The sequence below is a fragment of the Apodemus sylvaticus genome, chromosome 6 (genome assembly GCF_947179515.1).
Source record: "Apodemus sylvaticus chromosome 6, mApoSyl1.1, whole genome shotgun sequence".
NCBI lineage: Eukaryota > Metazoa > Chordata > Mammalia > Rodentia > Muridae > Apodemus > Apodemus sylvaticus.
The window spans coordinates 2180852-2200779 of NC_067477.1; the positions used below are offsets into that span (position 1 = coordinate 2180852).

General features: G+C 41.4%; 1 protein-coding gene across 1 annotated transcript in view; it reads left to right on the top strand.

Annotated features, from left to right (window-relative positions):
• Window positions 1-19928, top strand: part of Dnah11 (dynein axonemal heavy chain 11) — a 297877-nt gene that overhangs the window by 170358 nt on the left and 107591 nt on the right. Inside the window, exons 52-55 of the mRNA XM_052184825.1 lie at window positions 664-826; window positions 1973-2096; window positions 2740-2882; window positions 17740-17901. Coding sequence (XP_052040785.1) covers window positions 664-826; window positions 1973-2096; window positions 2740-2882; window positions 17740-17901 — 592 coding nt within the window. The remainder of the gene's footprint in view (window positions 1-663; window positions 827-1972; window positions 2097-2739; window positions 2883-17739; window positions 17902-19928) is intronic.

The window sequence follows — 19928 nt, forward strand, 5'->3', positions numbered from 1 at the left end:
GCTAGGGTTGAATCAAGAAACAAATGAAAAGGCTAGGAGGTTCAGCAGTTAAGAATACTTCCTGCTCATGCAAAGGACCCAGGTTCAATTCCAGGTACTGACATAATGGATTACAACCACTTGTAACTATAGTTCCAGGGGATCCAATGCTCCTTCTGACCTCCTTAGGCACCAGGAACATACCTGGTATATGTACATAGATGAGGATGTGGCGCAGTCAAATGAGAATAAATGTTTTAAATCAGCAAGTCTTTAGTCTCCTTGAATGAAGCACATGGAGGTATCCATTAACCTAAGCCAATCCATTGTTTTGCAGTGTGGTTCCATAGCAAAGCTTTCAGGCAAACAGGTATCCTCCCTTGAGGTCTTTGTATGGGATGAGGCTGACAGAGAATGGAGCTTATATACAGGCCTTGTATATATTGTCAAGAAGTATTAATACAGCAAGAATTCAAAATATAACTCCTGGGAAAATTTTTAAGAAAATTCTTAGAAACTAAATGCTGTCTTTGTTTGATGAGGAAGCATACATACAGAGATTGAATCATTTCAATAAAATTGGCATTATATCATAAATCTGCACATTTATCTAAAATATAAAACATGTACCACCCAGGACATTTTATGTTATGACTCCGATGGGGTGCTACTTTCTTTCTGCAGGTGTCGAATTAGCCGCATTCTCCGGACCCCTCAAGGCCACGCCCTCTTGGTTGGAGTTGGCGGCAGTGGCAAGCAGAGCCTGTCTCGGCTGGCAGCTTACATTTGCAGCTTGGAGATCTTTCAGATTACTCTGACAGAAAGCTATGGAGCCCAAGAGCTACGGGTGAGGAAAGCTGGAAGGCAGAGCAGTTGCCCACTGTTACCCAAGGAGGACTATGCCTGGATCCTGGTGCAATTCAAGTCTGTGTGTGGATGGTCACCTTCCCTCAGTAACCTGAACATGGCCTCCTATGGTTTAAATCACCTCTAGGTTGCTTACAGTACCTAATGTTACATCAGTAGTTACTTTGCTACAGTGCTAAGGGAGAAACCACAAGAGCAGAAAGGCTGTAACAGGTGATGAGTACGCACACAAAGTGTCCTCAGATTTTTGTTCTGTTTTGTTTGCTGTCAGCCAGATCTGTGGCTCTGGAGGGCCAATTGCATTTCTGGCCATTTGTCTGGCAGACAGAGCATAAACTGTTAGTGAATCCATGTCAGCTCAGAGATGTGGACAGGAACCCCCAACCCTACAGGAAGAGGGGATCTCTGAAGATGCTTTTGATGCCTTCATCTTCATGATCAAATACACAACACATTTCTATAATTTCAATATAGGTTCAATAACATAAGTCAGGCTGGGAAAGAATATTGTCTTAAATATACAAACATGCTTTTATTTCTTCTTTAAATGGACTCAGTGTTCAATGCCATTCATGTTCTTAGATGACAAAGGGAAGAAAGAAAAGATATTTTCTTTGGAATTTCAGGTGGGTTTTCTTCCCCCCTTGGATGAGAGCAGCTGAAACAGCATTTTTAGAAAACTATTCTGTATCCTTAAATGTTTGCTTTTCAATCCATGGTAGTACTTACAAAGCAATGCCTAGAGTTTGTGGCAAAGGCTATTTTATACTTTCTAAAAAACTGCTTTTAATATTGCTGACCAAATAACAAAGCAAAACTACTTTCAGTGAAGAGGCAACTGTTGGAATGAGCAGAGGACTGTCACTGTGCAACTTGACAGAGGTGTCACTGGACTCCCACCTGCTCTGTTAGAAGGAAGGCATGGCTCAGCCCTGGACTCCCCCGAGTCACATGATGCTTACTAGTAAATGCCAGAGTTGGAGGTGATGTGTCAGGTCACTGGGAGGGGAGGCTCGGGCGCTGCCCTGCATCCTCTTCACTCAGTGCCTTCTAGCATCCAGTCACACACTCCAACATCACATCAGCATTCTAACAAAATATGAGCAATGTCGTCCTCTTCTTACAGGTAGATCTGGCCAATTTGTACGTCAGAACTGGAGCCAAGAACATGCCCACCGTGTTCCTGCTGACAGATGCCCATGTTCTAGATGAGAGCTTCCTCGTGCTGATTAATGACTTGCTGGCATCGGGTGATTAAATGGACACATTTCTTGAAAGATCTTTCCCAGTGACAAATTATCTGTAGTTTCAATGAACTTTAAAGGGAGATAATTTGTCTTTGAGATGTTTGCTAGGGCAGTCTTTGGGGAAAAAGCTATAAACCTAACTAATTGGGACTATATTGCTTTCTTAGTCAGCTTATGGATAGGAAGTACCTCCAAGAGGCCCAAACTGAAGTAAATGTTATTTCTCCTTGTACAGGTCTGGAGGGTATGGGGGGGGGGTTAGAAGGTTCACAGGTCCAGTGGGGTGCAAGTCGAGGGTCTGTATGGGTTAGTAAGTGTAAGTGCCCAATTCAGCATGTATTTAGATGGTGTGCATATCCAGAGGGATTGAAGTCCTCAGAGGCTTGTGGCTGTGTGTGGGGGTGTGATGGGGTTTGGGTCTACAGGATATGCAGGTCTAGTGAGTGTGCAGGTAACAACTTGCTCTCAGTGAGTTCTGAGTCTTATTAGAACAAAAGGGAAAAAAAAGAAATATCATTCCTAATTTCAAACTTTGTCTTTAAATGGTGCTTGCTTCATCTTAGCAAGTTTTTAAAACATTAGAAAATCCACTGTAAAATGTAAATTGCAAGGTTGTTATATAATTCTGGCCATTATTTGGAGATAGGAGAAATCCCAGACCTGTTCAGTGATGAAGATATGGACAAGATCATTTCTGGGATTCGTAATGAAGTTCGAGGCCTCGGCATAGTAGACTCCAGGGAAAATTGTTGGGCATTCTTTTTGGCCAGAGTCCGGCAGCAGCTCAAAGTAAGAAATGTTTGATTTACCTTCGTATTGCCTTAAAGCTATTGTTGACACTTGAGAAGGCGTCTCAGTCAGGACTCATGTTATGGTTTGAGTTTCAGTGACTTCTTTGAAGGAACTGGTGCTTTTATCTAGGCTGTGTCTGTACTGTATGTCCCTGAGACCAGGGGCTCACAGTGTTGAGCTTCTGGGAAGTCCTGGGCTGGGTGGCATGTTCAATGTGATATTAAAGCTATGTTCCTTTGTCTTCGAGGAGCTGACATTGTTGTAGGAGGTAAGGCATGTCACCAAAAACTTTCCTGTGAGACAAGTATAAATAGGCCCATGGGAAGGCATGTGGGACAGCCTCCTCCTTAATGGGAATAGGTTTAGCCCTGGAGGAATGGTGTGCCATTGTCTGGCATGGGTAGGAACTTAAGGCAGGAGCATTTAGGGAGAGGAAACAATATTGTTGGTTTTATTTAGATTTATTTATTCTATTCCATAAGTATGAATGTTTTGCCTGAATATATGTATGTATACCACGTATGTGCCTGGTACCCATGAAGGTCAAAAGGGGTGTCATATTCCCTGGAACTGGAGTTATAGATGGTTGTGAGCTGCCATGTTTGTGCTAGAAACTGAACCTAGGTCCTTGGTAAGAGCAGCAAGCACTCTTAACCACTGACTCCTTTCTCAGACCCTTTAAGAGAGAAAACATGGAAGGTGAACTGTGAAGAACCTGTTTGGGAATAGCTGAGATAGCTCTAAAGGGCCAAAACATGGAGTTCTTATAGGAAGAATGTGGTCATTGAAGCTGGAGATGGGTACTGAGGTGAAGTAAGGTCCTCAAGTGAGCAATAGTCACATACTGTACTAGTGTGTCCTTTGTGGAATGTGATTTAGGGGTATTGTTCAAATATCCTAAAACCCTTCCATTTAAGCTACACTTTGCTTTGGGGCTTCATAGAAAGTTAATGCAACTAATCAGCAGTCAAGTATTACAAGACAACAGACACTCCAGACTAGCAGATGCCAACCACCTAACACTGTTGTAGCGATTTTGATCTTCATAGTACAAAGTTAGAATCCTTGAGAAGTTATTGCTTTGCTGCTTCTTCTAGTACCTCTGTACCTGTCAGTGCAGTGGGAAGCTCTGTGGTACCTACAGAGCATGGGGCACTGGAGAGGGATGGGTGGACAGTAACAGTTACACCAGCCAGAAATGTGCAGTTCCTTAGGGAGAAGCCTCTGAGGCAACTGAATCCTGGATGTGAACTTTCTAAACTCAGCCCAGAACTACTCAGTAACACTAACATGAACATGCAAATCACAGACCACTAAGGAAACTTGATCTTCTGTCAAGTTTAGACAGGGTAGTGACAGCCTTGGGAATTTCTTGTTAGGTTAAAAAAAAAAATCCCCTTTTCTTCCTCTTCCTCCTTCTCCCTCCTCCTTTTCCTTCATTCTTCCTTCTTCCTTTCTCCTGCCTCTCTTCCTTCTTTTTTGATTACCTTTTACCCTTTTTTATTTCTGGACTAGAACTAATAATGTAGCCCAGACTGAGTTGGGACCCAGCAATCCTCCTGCCTCTATCTACCCAATGGCAGGATTACAAGCATGTGCTGCCCTGCCTGGTCTTCCAAGATTATCTTGCTTAGAGCAACTGTTCAACATGTGGATCACAACCCCTTTGGGGAAGAATGACCCTTTCATGGGATCACATATCAGATATCCTGCAAATAATATATTCAAATTATGATTAATAATAGTTGCAAAATTACAGTGTGAAGTAGCAATGAACATAGACCTATGGTTGGGGATTACCACAGCATGAGGAACTATATTATGAGGTTGCAGCTTTAGGAAGCTTGAGAAGCTCTGATCTAGAGGCAGATGTAACTCACTGTGGCTACAGAAGAGAAAATCCAGCTAAGCCAGCTAAATCTTGGATGCGAACTTTCTAAACTCAGCACCTCAGGACCTTTCCCACCTGTCAGCCCAGCCTGGCCCTTGGAGACCTATGGTTTTATTGGCCTTAGCATCATCTAGATGCCTCCTTCCTCCTCACACAGAGTCACAAAATACCCTTATATTCCAATCAGGGAGAGGAGGAAGAAGAAAAAGAGCTGGTTACCTGTTTCAGGAAACTAGACCTCAACCCTCCCAAAATATTCTGAGCTGTTGTCCTGGTGACCATAAGTGTGTCACAGCTACAGTGGGCTCAGGGGAGGGAGTATTTGATCTTCACACATTTTTTATGACATAACATTGAAAATGAATTTAGGAACACAAGTGTGCCTCAGCTCACCACAGGATGATGTCCCAGTAAGTCCACCATAGGTCTAGTATTTATTGTAAGTTGAAAATATGTTCCCCTGTAGGATGTCATAGCTTAGTGTCACAATACATTAGGTCCTCAAGACAAGATGATTGGTCCTCATCAGAAGACAGCTGGCTGCATGCCACCAGCCTAGGAAAGGTTAACATTCAAGATCCTCGGTATGGTTTCTACAAAATGTATGTTGCTTGTGTGCCATCATAGAGTTGAAGAATCCCAGAGTTAACAATCAGAAGTTAAGTACAATTTAGTTTTTAAGGAGTGCTACCTCTGGAAAATATTTCCTGCTCTTTGTGGTGAAGAGTAAGCTGAGAGATACCAGGTTATTTTGCCCCAAGGATATTTTTATCTTAACGCTGGATGTTCCTTTCCCAACAGTGTCATGCATCACCTAAATTAAATCAGGAATAGATGAGGTTACAATTTCTCCAGATTCTCCATTCTCTTTCTTTGCTAAGCTCCAATTTTCAACATTGCCCTATGCAAATTAGCAATACTTCCTTATGTATTCTAGTATCTAATTATTGTTTCTGATCAAGCTTTTGCTTACTCTCATGTGTTTGTATGCATGAACAAACATTAGAATCATATTGTCACATTCTGCCACCATCCTAATTCTGACTAAATCATACTACCTACTTAATTTCTGTAAGGGGGGATTTGATTTGTATGATATAATATATTCTATTGTTCTGATCTCTTATTTTAATATGGAAAAAATATTATTTTTTAATTTTGTGACTAGTTATCTCTGGTTTTACCAAGTTGGTTGCTGTTTTCACTTATATGTGTGAATGTGTTCATTGGGGTGCATATATGTGTAGGTACATGTGTATGCCGGTGTACATTGTAGATGTATGTATGTGAGTCAGAGATCAGAGCAACCCCATTTTCATTCATTCAGTGCCTTCCATCTTTAATTTGAGACAGGGTCTCTCAGCACACTAGAACATTACCAGGTAGGCTTGCCAAGTCGGGTTTCTTTGATTTCCCTATCTCTGCCTCCCACTTCAGCCTTGCTAGAATTACACATGCACAACAAACAGCTTTTATTTTGTTACTTGAGACCTGGTTAACCTGATAACCTGATGTTACCTATGACTTGTCCTGGGCTAGCCTTGCAACCCTTTGGCTTTAGCCTTCCAAGTGCTGGATTACAGGCCTGAACCACCTGCTTAGAGGCTCATAAAGCAGTTTCTAGGGGTTGGCTGATGTCACACAGCCTTCAGGGACAAATGCATTTTGACTGTGTAGCTTATCGCTACTTATCACTACTGCCTTGGTAAGGAGTGTGGAAGAAAAGTTCAAACAGGGATACTAATAGTGATTGTTTCTGGATCCTGACTTGGGCAGGAAGTCTCTCATGCTCCACAGTGACATCTCCTACTGGCTTTTGATTTCACACATCCATTTTGTCAAGGAAGTCTCTCCTGAAGTCCTTTTCCGTATCTATTGAGATAATTACATAGTTTTTCCTTGGGCTTATTAATATTCCCAGAGGTAAGATTAACACTCTGCTGTTATAGATTTTCATATTTTTTTTATAACAACCAGTCTTCCTTTATGCATTTCTTTCATTCCACACACAAGCAAGGCTTGCTGAGATAGAGACCTGCTTGTGCCTTCCTCAATCTGCTGACCTCTTCACCCAAAGAAGCGGTATCCGAAAATGGACCACCTGCCAGCTTTCCAATTAAATGACAGCTTCAGTCTCGGAAGTTTCTACATATGACCTTCATGTCTGTTATCTTAAAAAGCCGCCCACATTACTCTGATGTTTTCACAGACTGTGCAGTTTATCAGTTCAGGCTACAGATGGGATTTCTGATGAGTTGGTATCTTTTTTTGCCTGTACTCCTGAGTAGACAGGAACTAACTGTGCCACAGGGGTCACTGGTGCTAACCATCACTCATGCTAACCACTAAGAACTGGTTTGTTGAAAATGTAGGTCTGAGAGAATCTATTGTCACATAGAGGTTGTCTTCTGAGTCTACGGGCTATTCCCCATTACCAGTGATCAAACACATGTCCTTGAATTGCTGCAAAGGAGCTAGTGGCCCAAGCCTATGTAGTATGAGGCTCCTCATCTTGTACTAGAAAAACATCAGTTTCATCTCTCCTCCTGTGGGCTTGGATTAACCCAAGAAAATTTATTTTGTTTCCTTTCCTGGCCCTGTGATATGTGCAATACTTGGCTTATCTACCAACCTCTACTCTGTGTCCAGATTTAGATTTCTATCCATTTCATTGTCTGTCTTTCTGTATATATATATATGATCCATTTCTGATAATATAAGAAAAAAGTCATTGTAGAGAATATAAAAATAAAGATCTGCATAAGGAAAATAAAAACTATCTCTAATTATATCATCTAAAGATAGCATATTGATAAATTGCATCCAAGTTTACTATATATAAATACTATATCTATATTTACATAAATATAAATTCAGGAAGGGTTTAGGTAACTTTTTCCTTTATTTGCTATTTAATGCTTTTTAGGTTTGAAGGCATACCTAGAAAAAAAAGTAAAATATTTCAGGAATTTGATGCATAGAATAACCATATAAGGCAAATGTGATTTATTCTAAATATTATTTATTAGAAAGTCTCTAATAAAATCTCTAGAAAATATATTAGAGAATATTATATTTTCACCATGAAAATTTTACCTAAGTCCCTAATTATAAAATCTCTCCTCCTAACCAACCGTTTTCTGAAGTGCTACCTATCTTATGTATTAAATTGAGTACCTACATATATGGGATACAATATCTCAGAGTCTCCTTAGGTCCAGTTGATTTGCTCACCTGTGAACAATGAGTCACCTGTCCATCACTAAGACAAAACATCTGAGGAAAAAGTTTGAAAAGCAAAGGACTATAGTTTTTGTGGCTTTCATCCATATTTACTGAGGCAGAATATCACGTTGGGAAACACATGATGGGACAGAGATAGTCACCTCATAGTGGCCATGGAGCAAAGCACTAAAGTGTTGAGGTCCTGAAGACAAGACAACCCTTCTAAGGCAAGAACCCAGTGACCTGCCCCCTCCCACTGCATCTGCCTCCTAAAATATCTTGGGTCCCTTAACCAGATTGTCAGATTGTAAATGAACTGATTCACTGACCAAATCAGAGTCCTCACAACACAGTCACTTCCCAACAGCCCCTGCTCTGAGTACTTCAACAACATGATCATGGAGCATGGCTCCATCTAGGGGAGTGCTATCTGTACTCCTCCTGCCCAGGATTCTAACTAGATTCTAACTCACACTGATGAAGAGGAAGCCAAGGACTGACACCCCCCCCCTGGACCACACACACCCCTCCCCGAGGGCTAGGACCTCTCTGTTTTTCTAGAGCCTTGCTTGTTGGGACCACCACTGTATCTCTCCATTTTCTATGTTGATAAATTGCAAAGAAATTAAGGAGACAAAAGATACTGTTTGTGTCAGTTAATTTTCTGTTGTTGTGATAAAATACCAAATCCAAAATACTTTAGAGAAGAAAGGGTGTTTGTTTTGGCTTATGACTACAGAGGCATGGAGTCCTTCATGACAGGGAAAACAGGGAAACAGGGAAGGCAACCAGCCAGAGCAGGGAGCAGAGAGAGAGAGGGAGAGAGGAAGGGGGAGAAGGGGAGGGGGGAGGGGGAGAAGGAGAAAGGGACGGGGTGGGGAAGAAGAAGGAGAAGGAGCGAGGGAGAAGGAGGGGAAGGAGGAGAGGGAGAAAGAGGGGGAGAGGAGAGGGAGAAAGAGGGGGAGAGGAGAGGGAGGGGGAGGAGGAGAGGGAGAAGGGAGAGAGGAAGGGGAGGAAGAGAGGGAGAAGAGGAGGAGGAAGAAGGAGGAGGAGAACTATTATTATCATCATCATCATCATCATTGGGATGAAGCTATAAATCCTCAAAGCCTGTCCCAGTGACAGACTTCTTCCTCCTATTCTTTACCTCCTAAAGGGTCCACAACCTTCCTCAAAATCACTACCACCACGGACTAAGTATTCAACCACAAGTGCTTACAAGGGACGATCTTACTCAAGCCACCACACTATCTTGTGCTGTATATCTGAGCTTCACAAACTTTGATGTGTGATAAGCCAGCACAACCTCAAAAAAATTATGACACACATACTAGTATTCTGTTTGCCCAAACGGAGCTTCCAAACTGCTACCATTTAGCCATTTGTCATTCAGCCTGTATTTATTGGGGTCCTGTGATGTGTCTGGGGAGATGACAGGAGTATGACAGCCCAGCCCCAGCCTATCTGGAGCCCACCTCAGTGCAGGGACAACAGTCATTGGTCTAATAGCTACCCTAAGTACTATAAACCTACATCTGTAAAATGAAAGGGGGGGGAGGGTTAGCTGCCACAGCAGAAAGCCCAGGGATAAAGGTTTCACTGAGGGAATCACTAAAAAATAGATGTCTTCTCTGTTAGTTTATACTCTAAATTGTGTGTGTGAGAGAGAGAGAGTGTGTACATGCACATATGGGAAAGAGTGCTCATGTGCATTTAGATGAATGTAAGTGTGCATATATAAGCATATATACAAGATGTGGATGCCAGAGAGGAGTTTTGGGTGCTATCTACATCTTTTTTCTTCTGTCTTTCTTTCTTTCTTTTTCTTTTTCTTTTTCTTTTTTTTCAGACAGGTTCTCACTGGCCTGGAAGTCTCTAAGTAGGCTAGACCAGCTGGCCAGTGAGCTCTAGAATCCTCCCATCTCTACCTCCTCAGCACTGAGATTGTGAGCCTGCACCACCACACCTGGCTTTTTCATATTGGTTCTTTCTAGGAGTTAAACTAATGTTCTCCTGCTTGCAAAGCAGGCACTTGAATCACCATGCTGCCCTCATAAACCTGTAAAAGAAACTTTTAAAACTGGCAGTGAAAGACTCATTCTTAGAACAAAGGTTACCTTACACAAAAGGTACTTTGCATTTAGAAAAGCAGTCTGTGTTCATAGTATTTTCCAGCGGAACGTAAGGCCTGTCCTTACATAGGAAGACAGTTCCATAATAATGCCAGCTGCTCTAACTGTGGTGCCACAGAAATTGCATGAGATGTCTCAAATACAGACCTAATTACAAGAAAAATCAGTATCCACTTTTAAAAGGCTAACAAAAATGAAGGATTTCATTAAGGGGCTGCAGATTAGTCTGCAAAGCTGTACATGATCACTGTAATCCCAGGGACAAAGAGCCAGGGGGAAGGAGCTCCTCCTCCTGCCTGGGTTCCTCAGGATTAGATACATTCCTCGGGATTAGATGCATTCCTTGGGATTAGATGCTATGCACATTGCACATAGAATTCTTTGTAAGTACTAAGATCTTCTTGTTTTAAAAAAATAGAAATAGGGGCTAAGGAGATAATCTAGTAGGTAAAGCATAAGTATGAGGACTTGAGTTCAAATCCCCAAGCCCGCATCAAGCTGAATGGAGTACTAAAGGCCTGTAATCTCAGCACTCCTACAGTGAGAAGGGAGGTGGAGATGAGTTCCCAGAAGCTCTTGAGCCAGCTAGCCTGGCTTGTGCAACAATGGCAAACAACACAGAGAGCTGTCTCAAACAAGGCAGAAGTCAAGGACAGATATATGCCCTGTGCTACAAGCTTACCTATGTACACACACACACACACACACACACACACACACACACACACACAAGAATTAAAGAATAAAAATGAAGAATTGAAATTCTCTGGTACCAAATGTTGCTTTTAAGGGAAATCTGAAATGCTCAGTGTAACCAGATTAGAAGTTCTGAGATGATTTTATTGTATGCTGTCTAAAGCAGAAGCTCATATCAAAGTGTCTTGTGTGTACACTTTGAAGATGCTGTTGGATCTTTTAAAAAGAATTGAACTTAAAAGCTGGTTTGCTGGAGGATACGGTGAGAAGGCATGAGGAGGGTGATAAAGTGACAGTTTTTAAACAGAGAATGCGTTCTGTGATAAAGCCCTGTCTCACAGGGGCTGCCTCAGCAAGACTCGGGGCTTATTATTCTTGAAATATACTGAGGCTTTGGATGATAAATGCAAACATAAGTTATGGATAGATGCCTTGGAAGTAAATATGTGGGAGGATTCCTTCTACCTGAGAATAAACTACTTCAGCTGGAAAAAAAATACAGTGACTATAGCAATTCAAATTTCCATTAGGAGATGAAATGGCCTGAGTCCTGTTAGTAATACACAAATAAATATGTACTCAAGGAGGCATTGTATCTACAGGAAATTGAAACATGTTACAAAGGGTGGTGAAATGTGGGTTATCGAAAATGAGTCATAGCACCTGTATGGGGAAAGGAAAAAAATAGAAAATTTTATGTTATAGATCCCAAAAGCAAGTTCTTGGCACCTGACACCCAAATGTCAGAGCTTCAGGAGATGCATCTGTAGCAATTTCAGAGTTTGCTTTTATACTTGGGAGGATTTGCTTTTAGAAATGGTATACAGCTGCCTGTGGTGATTAACTTTGTTTCCATCTAGGCATTTAACTTTGGTTCCATTTAGGTTCATTTCTTCCTGTACCCACTGATGGTTCATTTGGCATCATTAGGCACACATTTGCAGGGCAGTTGACTATTGCATTGAATCTAGGTACTTCCTTTAAGGTAGACAAACTGAATTCAGGTAAGGAGTAGGATTCTTCTCTCTAACACACACTAACTTGAGTTCTACTTCAAGGCAAGGGTATCTAATTCTGAACCGTGCTTCCTCCCCAAAGCTTGTTGATTAGCACCTCATGCAATCTGGCTTGTGTGCTCACTGCAGTCTAATTCTTGTCTTGTGGAGACTTGACTAATGTTTATGGAGCAAGGTGTTTCCAGGCAGATGTGGCAGAGCTACTGTGGTGGGATGAATCTAACCATCTCTTTGGAATCCTGTCTAGCTATAGTCTCTAGCTAGGGTTACATACACAATCTCCAGCTAGGGTTGCATATACAGTTTCCAGCTAGGGTTACATACACAATCTCCAGCTAGGGTTACATACACAGTTTCCAGCTAGGGGTACATATACAGTCTCCAGATAAGGATATGGGTACAGCCATTAGGACACTTCAGTATCTAGGCTTTCCTGTCTTGCTCATACATGAGTAGAGATGTACAATATCTCTGTTTTAACTCAGGTATCTTATTGTATCTTATTTCACGAATATTAATATCCAGCTGGTAAAGTACTTACCATCAAGCCTGTCATCCTGAGTTCAATCCCTGGAACCCAAGTAAAAGTAGAAGAAAAGTAACTTTGCAAAGTTGTTCTGTGACCTTCACATACATGCTATAGTGCACGCATGCACTCACCCATACACACACACATACACACACACATACACACACATCATATATATGCAGAATAATAAAGTTTATTTTTTAAAAATTATGTCTAACTCAAGGACATCACCTAACAAAGGGCTAGTGTTTGTGAGAGAAGGTATTTAAGACCTCCTCGTAGCTGAGCTGCTCCCTGGGAGCTCAGGGAATCTGCAAAATACCAGCGCCCACACTGCAACTCCAGCATGTATGCCCAGTTAGATGCCTAAGATACCAACTAACTCCTTTTGATGTAAAGTTCATAAAAGGACCACTCACATCAGTAGAGTCTGAAATACTGAATTGTGGACAAGATAGTGATATGGCTAGTCATTTTTTAATTTCTTAGAGAATATCCTTCTTTACGTTAATCCCACCTAGTTATTGAGGATATAATGCGAATGCCATTCAAATGACCATCAGTCCCTGAACAGAAAATATTTTTCCTGTAGGTTTTCTACAGGTTATTGGAAAGTAGTACAGACCATCTTTCGGAGAAAAAGAAAGAAAGTGATACTTGTAAACATTTGCATGGCCTCCTGGAAAACCTCATAGAACACTGTTGCCTAAAAGGGAGGGGACAATTGGCAGGAGTACTCTGGACTCTGTGATTAAAACTAGATACTCTTTTTTTTTTTTTTTTCTTTTTTTTTTATTTGATATAATTTATTTACATTTCAAATGATTTCCCCTTTTCTAGCCCCCCCCACTCCCCGAAAGTCCCGTAAGCCCCCTTCTCTTCCCCTGTCCTCCCTCCCACCCCTTCCCAGTTCCCCGTTCTGGTTTTGCCAAATACTGTTTCACTGAGTCTTTCCAGAACCAGGGACCACTCCTGCTTTCTTCTTGTATCTCATTTGATGTGTGGATTATGTTTTGGGTATTCCAGTTTTCTAGGTTAATAACCACTTATTAGTGAGTGCATACCATGATTCACCTTTTGAGTCTGGGTTACCTCACTTAGTATGATGTTCTCTAGCTCCATCCATTTGCCTAAGAATTTCATGAATTCATTGTTTCTAATGGCTGAATAGTACTCCATTGTGTAGATATACCACATTTTTTGTATCCACTCTTCTGTTGAGGGATACCTGGGTTCTTTCCAGCATCTGGCAATTATAAATAGGGCTGCTATGAACATAGTAGAGCATGTATCCTTATTACATGGTGGGGAATCCTCTGGGTATATGCCCAGGAGTGGTATAGCAGGATCTTCTGGAAGTGAGGTGCCCAGTTTTCGGAGGAACCGCCAGACTGCTTTCCAGAGTGGTTGTACCAATTTGCAACCCCACCAGCAGTGGAGGAGTGTTCCTCTTTCTCCGCACCCTCTCCAACACCTGCTGTCTCCTGAATTTTTAATCTTAGCCATTCTGACTGGTGTAAGATGAAATCTTAGGGTTGTTTTGATTTGCATTTCCCTAATGACTAATGAAGTGGAGCATTTTTTAAGATGCTTCTCCGCCATCCGAAGTTCTTCAGGTGAGAATTCTTTGTTTAACTCTGTACCCCATTTTTTAATAGGGTTGTTCGGTTTTCTGGAGTCTAACTTCTTGAGTTCTTTATATATATTGGATATTAGCCCTCTATCTGATGTAGGATTGGTGAAGATCTTTTCCCAATTTAAAACTAGATACTCTTGAGCACTGAACTGGGTTAATAGTCGAAGCCTCAGACTAACAGCATCCTTCTAATCACCTCATAGGAACTGTGAATGAGCAAGTATATCTCTACAATTGAGTTTCCAAGTACTAGTTTAGATGATTTGTGATTCCTAAAATTATCAAAAGTTTCCATTTTATTCTGTGAGTAACTTGACCAACTGCAAGGTGAAAGGTGACTAGATGCAGTGGTATACAGCATAGTTCCAGCACTTGGGAGCTTAGAAAGGAGAATTGCCATCATTATACAGCATGATTTCCAGACAACCAATGTTATATAGAAAGACCAGGTCCCAGGATACAAATAAAACTGAAGCTGGAAGCTGCCTCCGCAGGTGAGAGCACAAGCCCTCTGGCCCAGGATGGGAGTTGGGTTTCCATCACGCATGCAGAGTGGCTTACAACTACGTGTAATTCTAGCCCCAAGGTATCCTGGACCGTAGAGTTCCTCTGTCATCTGCACAGACATGCACATATCTACACATATACATAATTAAAGAGAAAAATGAGATACTACAAATTATTTCGCTGAAGTATTCCCATGGCAAAGTCAAACCAGCATGCTGACCTTTTGAGTGTCAGGTTGACCTGGAAGAACTTAGTCCATTTTGAGCTTATTATAGTGTAAGGTAAGATCAGATTTCCTCTCTAAGTTCCTCTTCCTCCTCAACATCACATGTGCCCACATTTTTCATGATATATATTGATGATCATATATTCATTATTATCATGACATTAGTTGTAAATTGATTAGACAAATATTACATGTGCTAAGAAAACTTTGGTGACAATGTCTAATTTTTTAAATTACAGTTCAGGTCTTAGGTTTCTCTTTCTAGCCTTTCTTCTCCCCATACTCAAAGATTCCTCTTCTCTTCCCAAGATGTTGGCTTTCCACGGCTGATTTTCTTTAACTGGCATGATTTCAGAAACTTCATTTGAGTACAGCAGAGGCAGAGAAAAACAGAATAGCATCTCATACTTAAGGTTCCAAGTATTTTCCCATGACTTCTATATTTAATCTATTTCTATCCTCACCATTGGCATACTTTTGACTCTTAAGAATAGTGTCTGAATCATATTTATTTAGCCTTGGGGGGAAATGATCTTTTTGTGTTACTTTACTACCAAGCCTAAATTATTTATTGACAGATAATATAACAAGGTTGTTCAACACTCTATTTTTTATTTTCTAGAATTAGAGATTCTTGTTACTAGTAAATAATTAAACAAGGATCATCATCACATAATTTACACTGGGTTGGGCACTAGATAAAGAAGACCCAAGGCTCTCAAAAGATATTCTGAGAAGCGACTATGTATTATAATAAAGTCCAAGTGTCAGGAAGTCTGGCAGGACAACTCAGCAATATATATTTTCAGGAAGCAACCAAAGAAATAGATGAACAGATAAGAGAAAAAAACACATGTAAACAATGAGATATTATTCTACTGTAAACATTTGCCACACCATAGATGACTTTTGATGGTGCAATGCTAAGCCCATCACAGACAGATCAATACTACATAGTCTGCTTATGTTATGTTCAGTGAGTTAAACTTTTTTTTTCTTGTTTAAAATTTTTTTTATTCGATATATTTTTTATTTACATTTCAAATGATTTCCCCTTTTCTAGCCCCCCACTCCCCAAAAGTCCCATAAGCCCCCTTCTCTCCCCCTGTCCTCCCACCCACCCCTTCCCACTTCCCCATTCTGGTTTTGCTGAATACTGCTTCACTGAGTCTTTCCAGAACAAGGAGCCACTCTTCCTTTCTTCTTGTACCTCATTTGATGTGTGGATTATGTTTTGGGTATTCCAGTTTTCTAGGTTAATATCCACTTATTAGTGAGTGCATACCATGATTCACCTTTTGAGTCTGGGTTACCTCAGTGAGTTAAACTTATAGAAGCTGGTACCTTGTCTGCCATAGACTCAGGAGACTATAAGGAAGTCTCTGTGGACAGATAAAGAGTTTAACTCATAAACAATGAAAGAGTTCAAGAAATGTACATTCTGCCCATAGCTGATAGCACCATGCTACACACTAACACAATTTAACAGTAAAATCATAGTAGAAAAAGTAGTTATTAGCATTTGTCTGTCTTGAAATGTTGACTATAGCAATAAACCTGTTATTGTACAGGTTGATATATGCTATGGTTTTTTCTCACATGGATTTTAAAAAACTGCCATAAGGGAAAAAAAATGTCTCCACAGTCTTGACCTCAGCCTTGGAACCTGGAGGGCTATTTTCTACCATCAGCCTGTCCTGAGATTAGAAAAGAGATAGTCTCCACTCATGCCTTTCCCAGTTAACAGATAGCCTAGTTTTCAGGTCTACAGAGGTCGGGGTGGGGGATAAAAAGTGCTTATAGGATCCTGTATCTTCATACTCCACCCCCAGGTTCCCCCTCAGATGGTCTTCTAAAGCTCAAGACCCTTGAATAGGCACAACAGGATCACACCCACTATGCTGACAATGAAGAGTTCCTCCCATCCACTGTCTGTAACGAGCTGTTGCAACCAACCTCAGGCTCTACTGCAAGACTCTCTGTGTCTAGAGAAACTATACATATACACAACTGGATCCTCCATGCCCCCATCCAGGAATCCCACCAGCTGTGCAGTGAAAAAAATTTGAAGAGTAATCCAGTTGTACTGAGAGTGCACACAGCTGTACTGAGCTTGCACACACTTCTTTTTATTGTCTTGATTACCTATATAACACAGAAAAATGACTCCTTATACTGTTTACCTTGTCCTAGGGACAACAGGTAATCCTAACAGGAAGGACTTCTAGGTGGTTGAAGAATATAGGTTTGATCTGTGAAAGTAATAAACCTTTCATGCAAGTCTTTTGAAAATGTTTAAGTTCCGTTTAGGGTGCTGGATGTGATCCCCCACAGATCCCAAACACAGACCAATGGCTTATTCGGGTATTAATTAACTTTTAAATAATAAAGTAGCTAGTTTAAAAAAAAAAAAAAAAAACCTTTCAGGTTTACAGCAGAAACTTAGCAGAGACATGTTGCCCAAGTCTTAAAATTTTCTCTAAAAAAAATCTCAGGTGAGAACTAAAGCGGATATTTTTATTTAAATCGCAAACATAAATTGGTGTCATTTGTGATAAGACTGGCTTTATTTTATTGTTTTATATTTTGTTTTGGAAAGGGTATTTCAGCTTTGTGAAACCTACTGATTTGCGCAGCAGAAGGAATTTGCAGATAGAAGTATTAACAATCTTACTTCATAGCAACTAATTCTGATGTAACTTGTTTTAGGGACCAAGTAAAATGTCCCACTCTCAAAGGGAATCATGAGACAAGCTTGAGAGAAGAAGGGTCACATTTTGAGGAAAGCACAACTGTGCTTCTGTCTGCCCTGTGGTGCCACCACTCTGAAGGTCGATGCTGCTTTGCACCAGTGGCCTGGGCTGGGGTAGCTGACTTGTGTGTCTGGCCTCGCCCCCTCCCTCATTGTCTGAGATGTGGTACTCATCTGTGATACTGCTTGGCACATGCATCTCTCTGTTGTTTCTGACCTGTCCCCCTCACCCTGCTCTCTACAGATGGTTTTTTGTTTCTCACCGGTTGGTCACACACTTCGAGGTAGAGCCCGGAAGTTCCCAGCCATAGTTAACTGCACAGCTATTGACTGGTTTCATGCATGGCCACAGGAAGCTCTGGTCTCAGTCAGCAGGAGGTTCATTGAAGACATCGAGGGGATTGAGGTACGTTGTGTTAGCCTGAGGTGGGTACCCAGCCTGCACAAGTCTCAGTGCACTATTGGCAGGAATCCGGATCAGCCTCTTTGTCTCACAATCTCTGTATCAAATATGTATCTCTTTACTTCTTTTATGTTGTTTTTCATTGTTCCTGTTTTTGTACATTGTTGGGGGTAGGATTATGGCCTTCTGGGGTTATAAGTTATGTTTGTCACTTCTTGATGAGCTTGGTACCCCAAAACAGGTTTTAAAAAGTCTGTGTGAAAAAAAAGCATGTTTGAAGAGTAAGAAAGCAACTGAAACAAGCCTCCCAATCTCCCAGACGTGGAGTTGAGGCCTAGATCCTTTCTGATTAGAAAGATTGTGTTAGGGTGTGACTCCCAGAGAGCTTTGCCTTCTCCTCCCATTGACCAGTAAGCTGGGAATGCCTAGAATAGACCCAGAATTAGTGGAAGTGGCTCTCAAAGCTAATATTGATTTGGGACACTTAAGTAATATTTCAAGTCCTCATCCTCTCCCTTACTCCAGAAGCCATGATCATCCACTTCCAAAGTAACATTGCATCACTTTCTTAAATTGTGTGCCCTTGGTGGCCAGGTGGTCAGAGTCTGGGTATGTTTATGAAGTTGAGCAGTTAGTATGCAGCTAGCTTTACTGCTTGGTGTGCCACTTTTCCTTTGCTTCCCCTTAAAAAGGGAGTAACTATATGGGTGTATGTGTGTGTGCGTGTGTGTGTGTGTGTGTGTGTGTGTGTGTGTGCGCGCGCGCGTGCGCGTATCTCAGGAGTGGTGAAACGCATTCACAGGTTTTCTTTTCCCCTAAATATGTCTATGAATCTTTTGATCACTGGACTGCCAGGGGAAGCAACATTTAACATGGCAAACGCATCTGGGATGGGAACACACGTCTGCCTCTTCTCTCTTTCACTTCTCCACAGTCATATGGCAAGCACATGCACAGGAAACAGAAAAGAAAAGAAAGGTCTTCTGAAGTTGGAGGGGTGGGGGGATTAGATCTTCACATCTAGAGAGCCATTAGTTATGATAAAAATAGTGTGAAGTGTTACTCCCAGCTCCTAGGACAATTGTCAGGTTCCTTACATTGTTGAATACTGGGGCATCATCATGTCTTCCAATAATGAGAAGAGAGGCTGGAAGTTCTGAATCTACAGGAATCAACCTGTGCCACATCTCAGTAGCAGATTTCTAGTTTCCTTGGTTCATTTTATCAGGCTTGAAATGGAAGAAGTGGGCTGGTTTCTGAAGATAGTTTTGATTTTCCTCAATAGTAGATCGGAGATGGCAGCCTCGAGGGACGCATACTCAGAGCCCCACAGCCTGCCGGTCTTTGCTGTCCAGTATCTGCGTCTGTGTCTGCTTCCTCCATTGAAGAAGCCGCAGCTCGGCTTGGCCAGGACTATTGACACCTGCTGGATGAGGCGGGCTTTGCAGTCCCGAGGGCTGCACAAGGTGCTGCCGTCTATCTGACGGTGTCATGCCGCCTCCTATAGGATCCTGGATAGGAATACTTTCCAAGCCCTTTAGCGTTTCCATCAAGCTGAATTACGCCTGCTAACAATCAGCCAGATGATTTCCTTTCAGTGTAAGGTGCTTATTTAACCCTCCCACCTTCCCGATTTGTCACACAAGAAGCACTAATTATAATTCGAAGTACAGTGGGAGCACATTCCCCTAAAACTATGTGGTATCTTTTCTATAGAGGTCAGAAACAGCTTTTAAATTTTTGAATGAATGCTAATTTGATCACTTTCTTAGTCTTAATTTCCATCAGCAAGACTGAAAGTTATCTGCATAATTTTGGCACTTCAATTATTGACCTCATTGGGTGAGTGGAAGGTACTTACACAAGGTGACCCCTTTTGGCCGTAGACAAGACATTTTATATATGTTGACATGTAAATTCCATCAGGACATACTCAGAGCTGAGGCAGCCCATAGCCCTGACTGCATCTAACTGAATGGGTATGCTATTTTTTTTCCTGTTACCTGATACTAAAATAAATGACAGCTGAC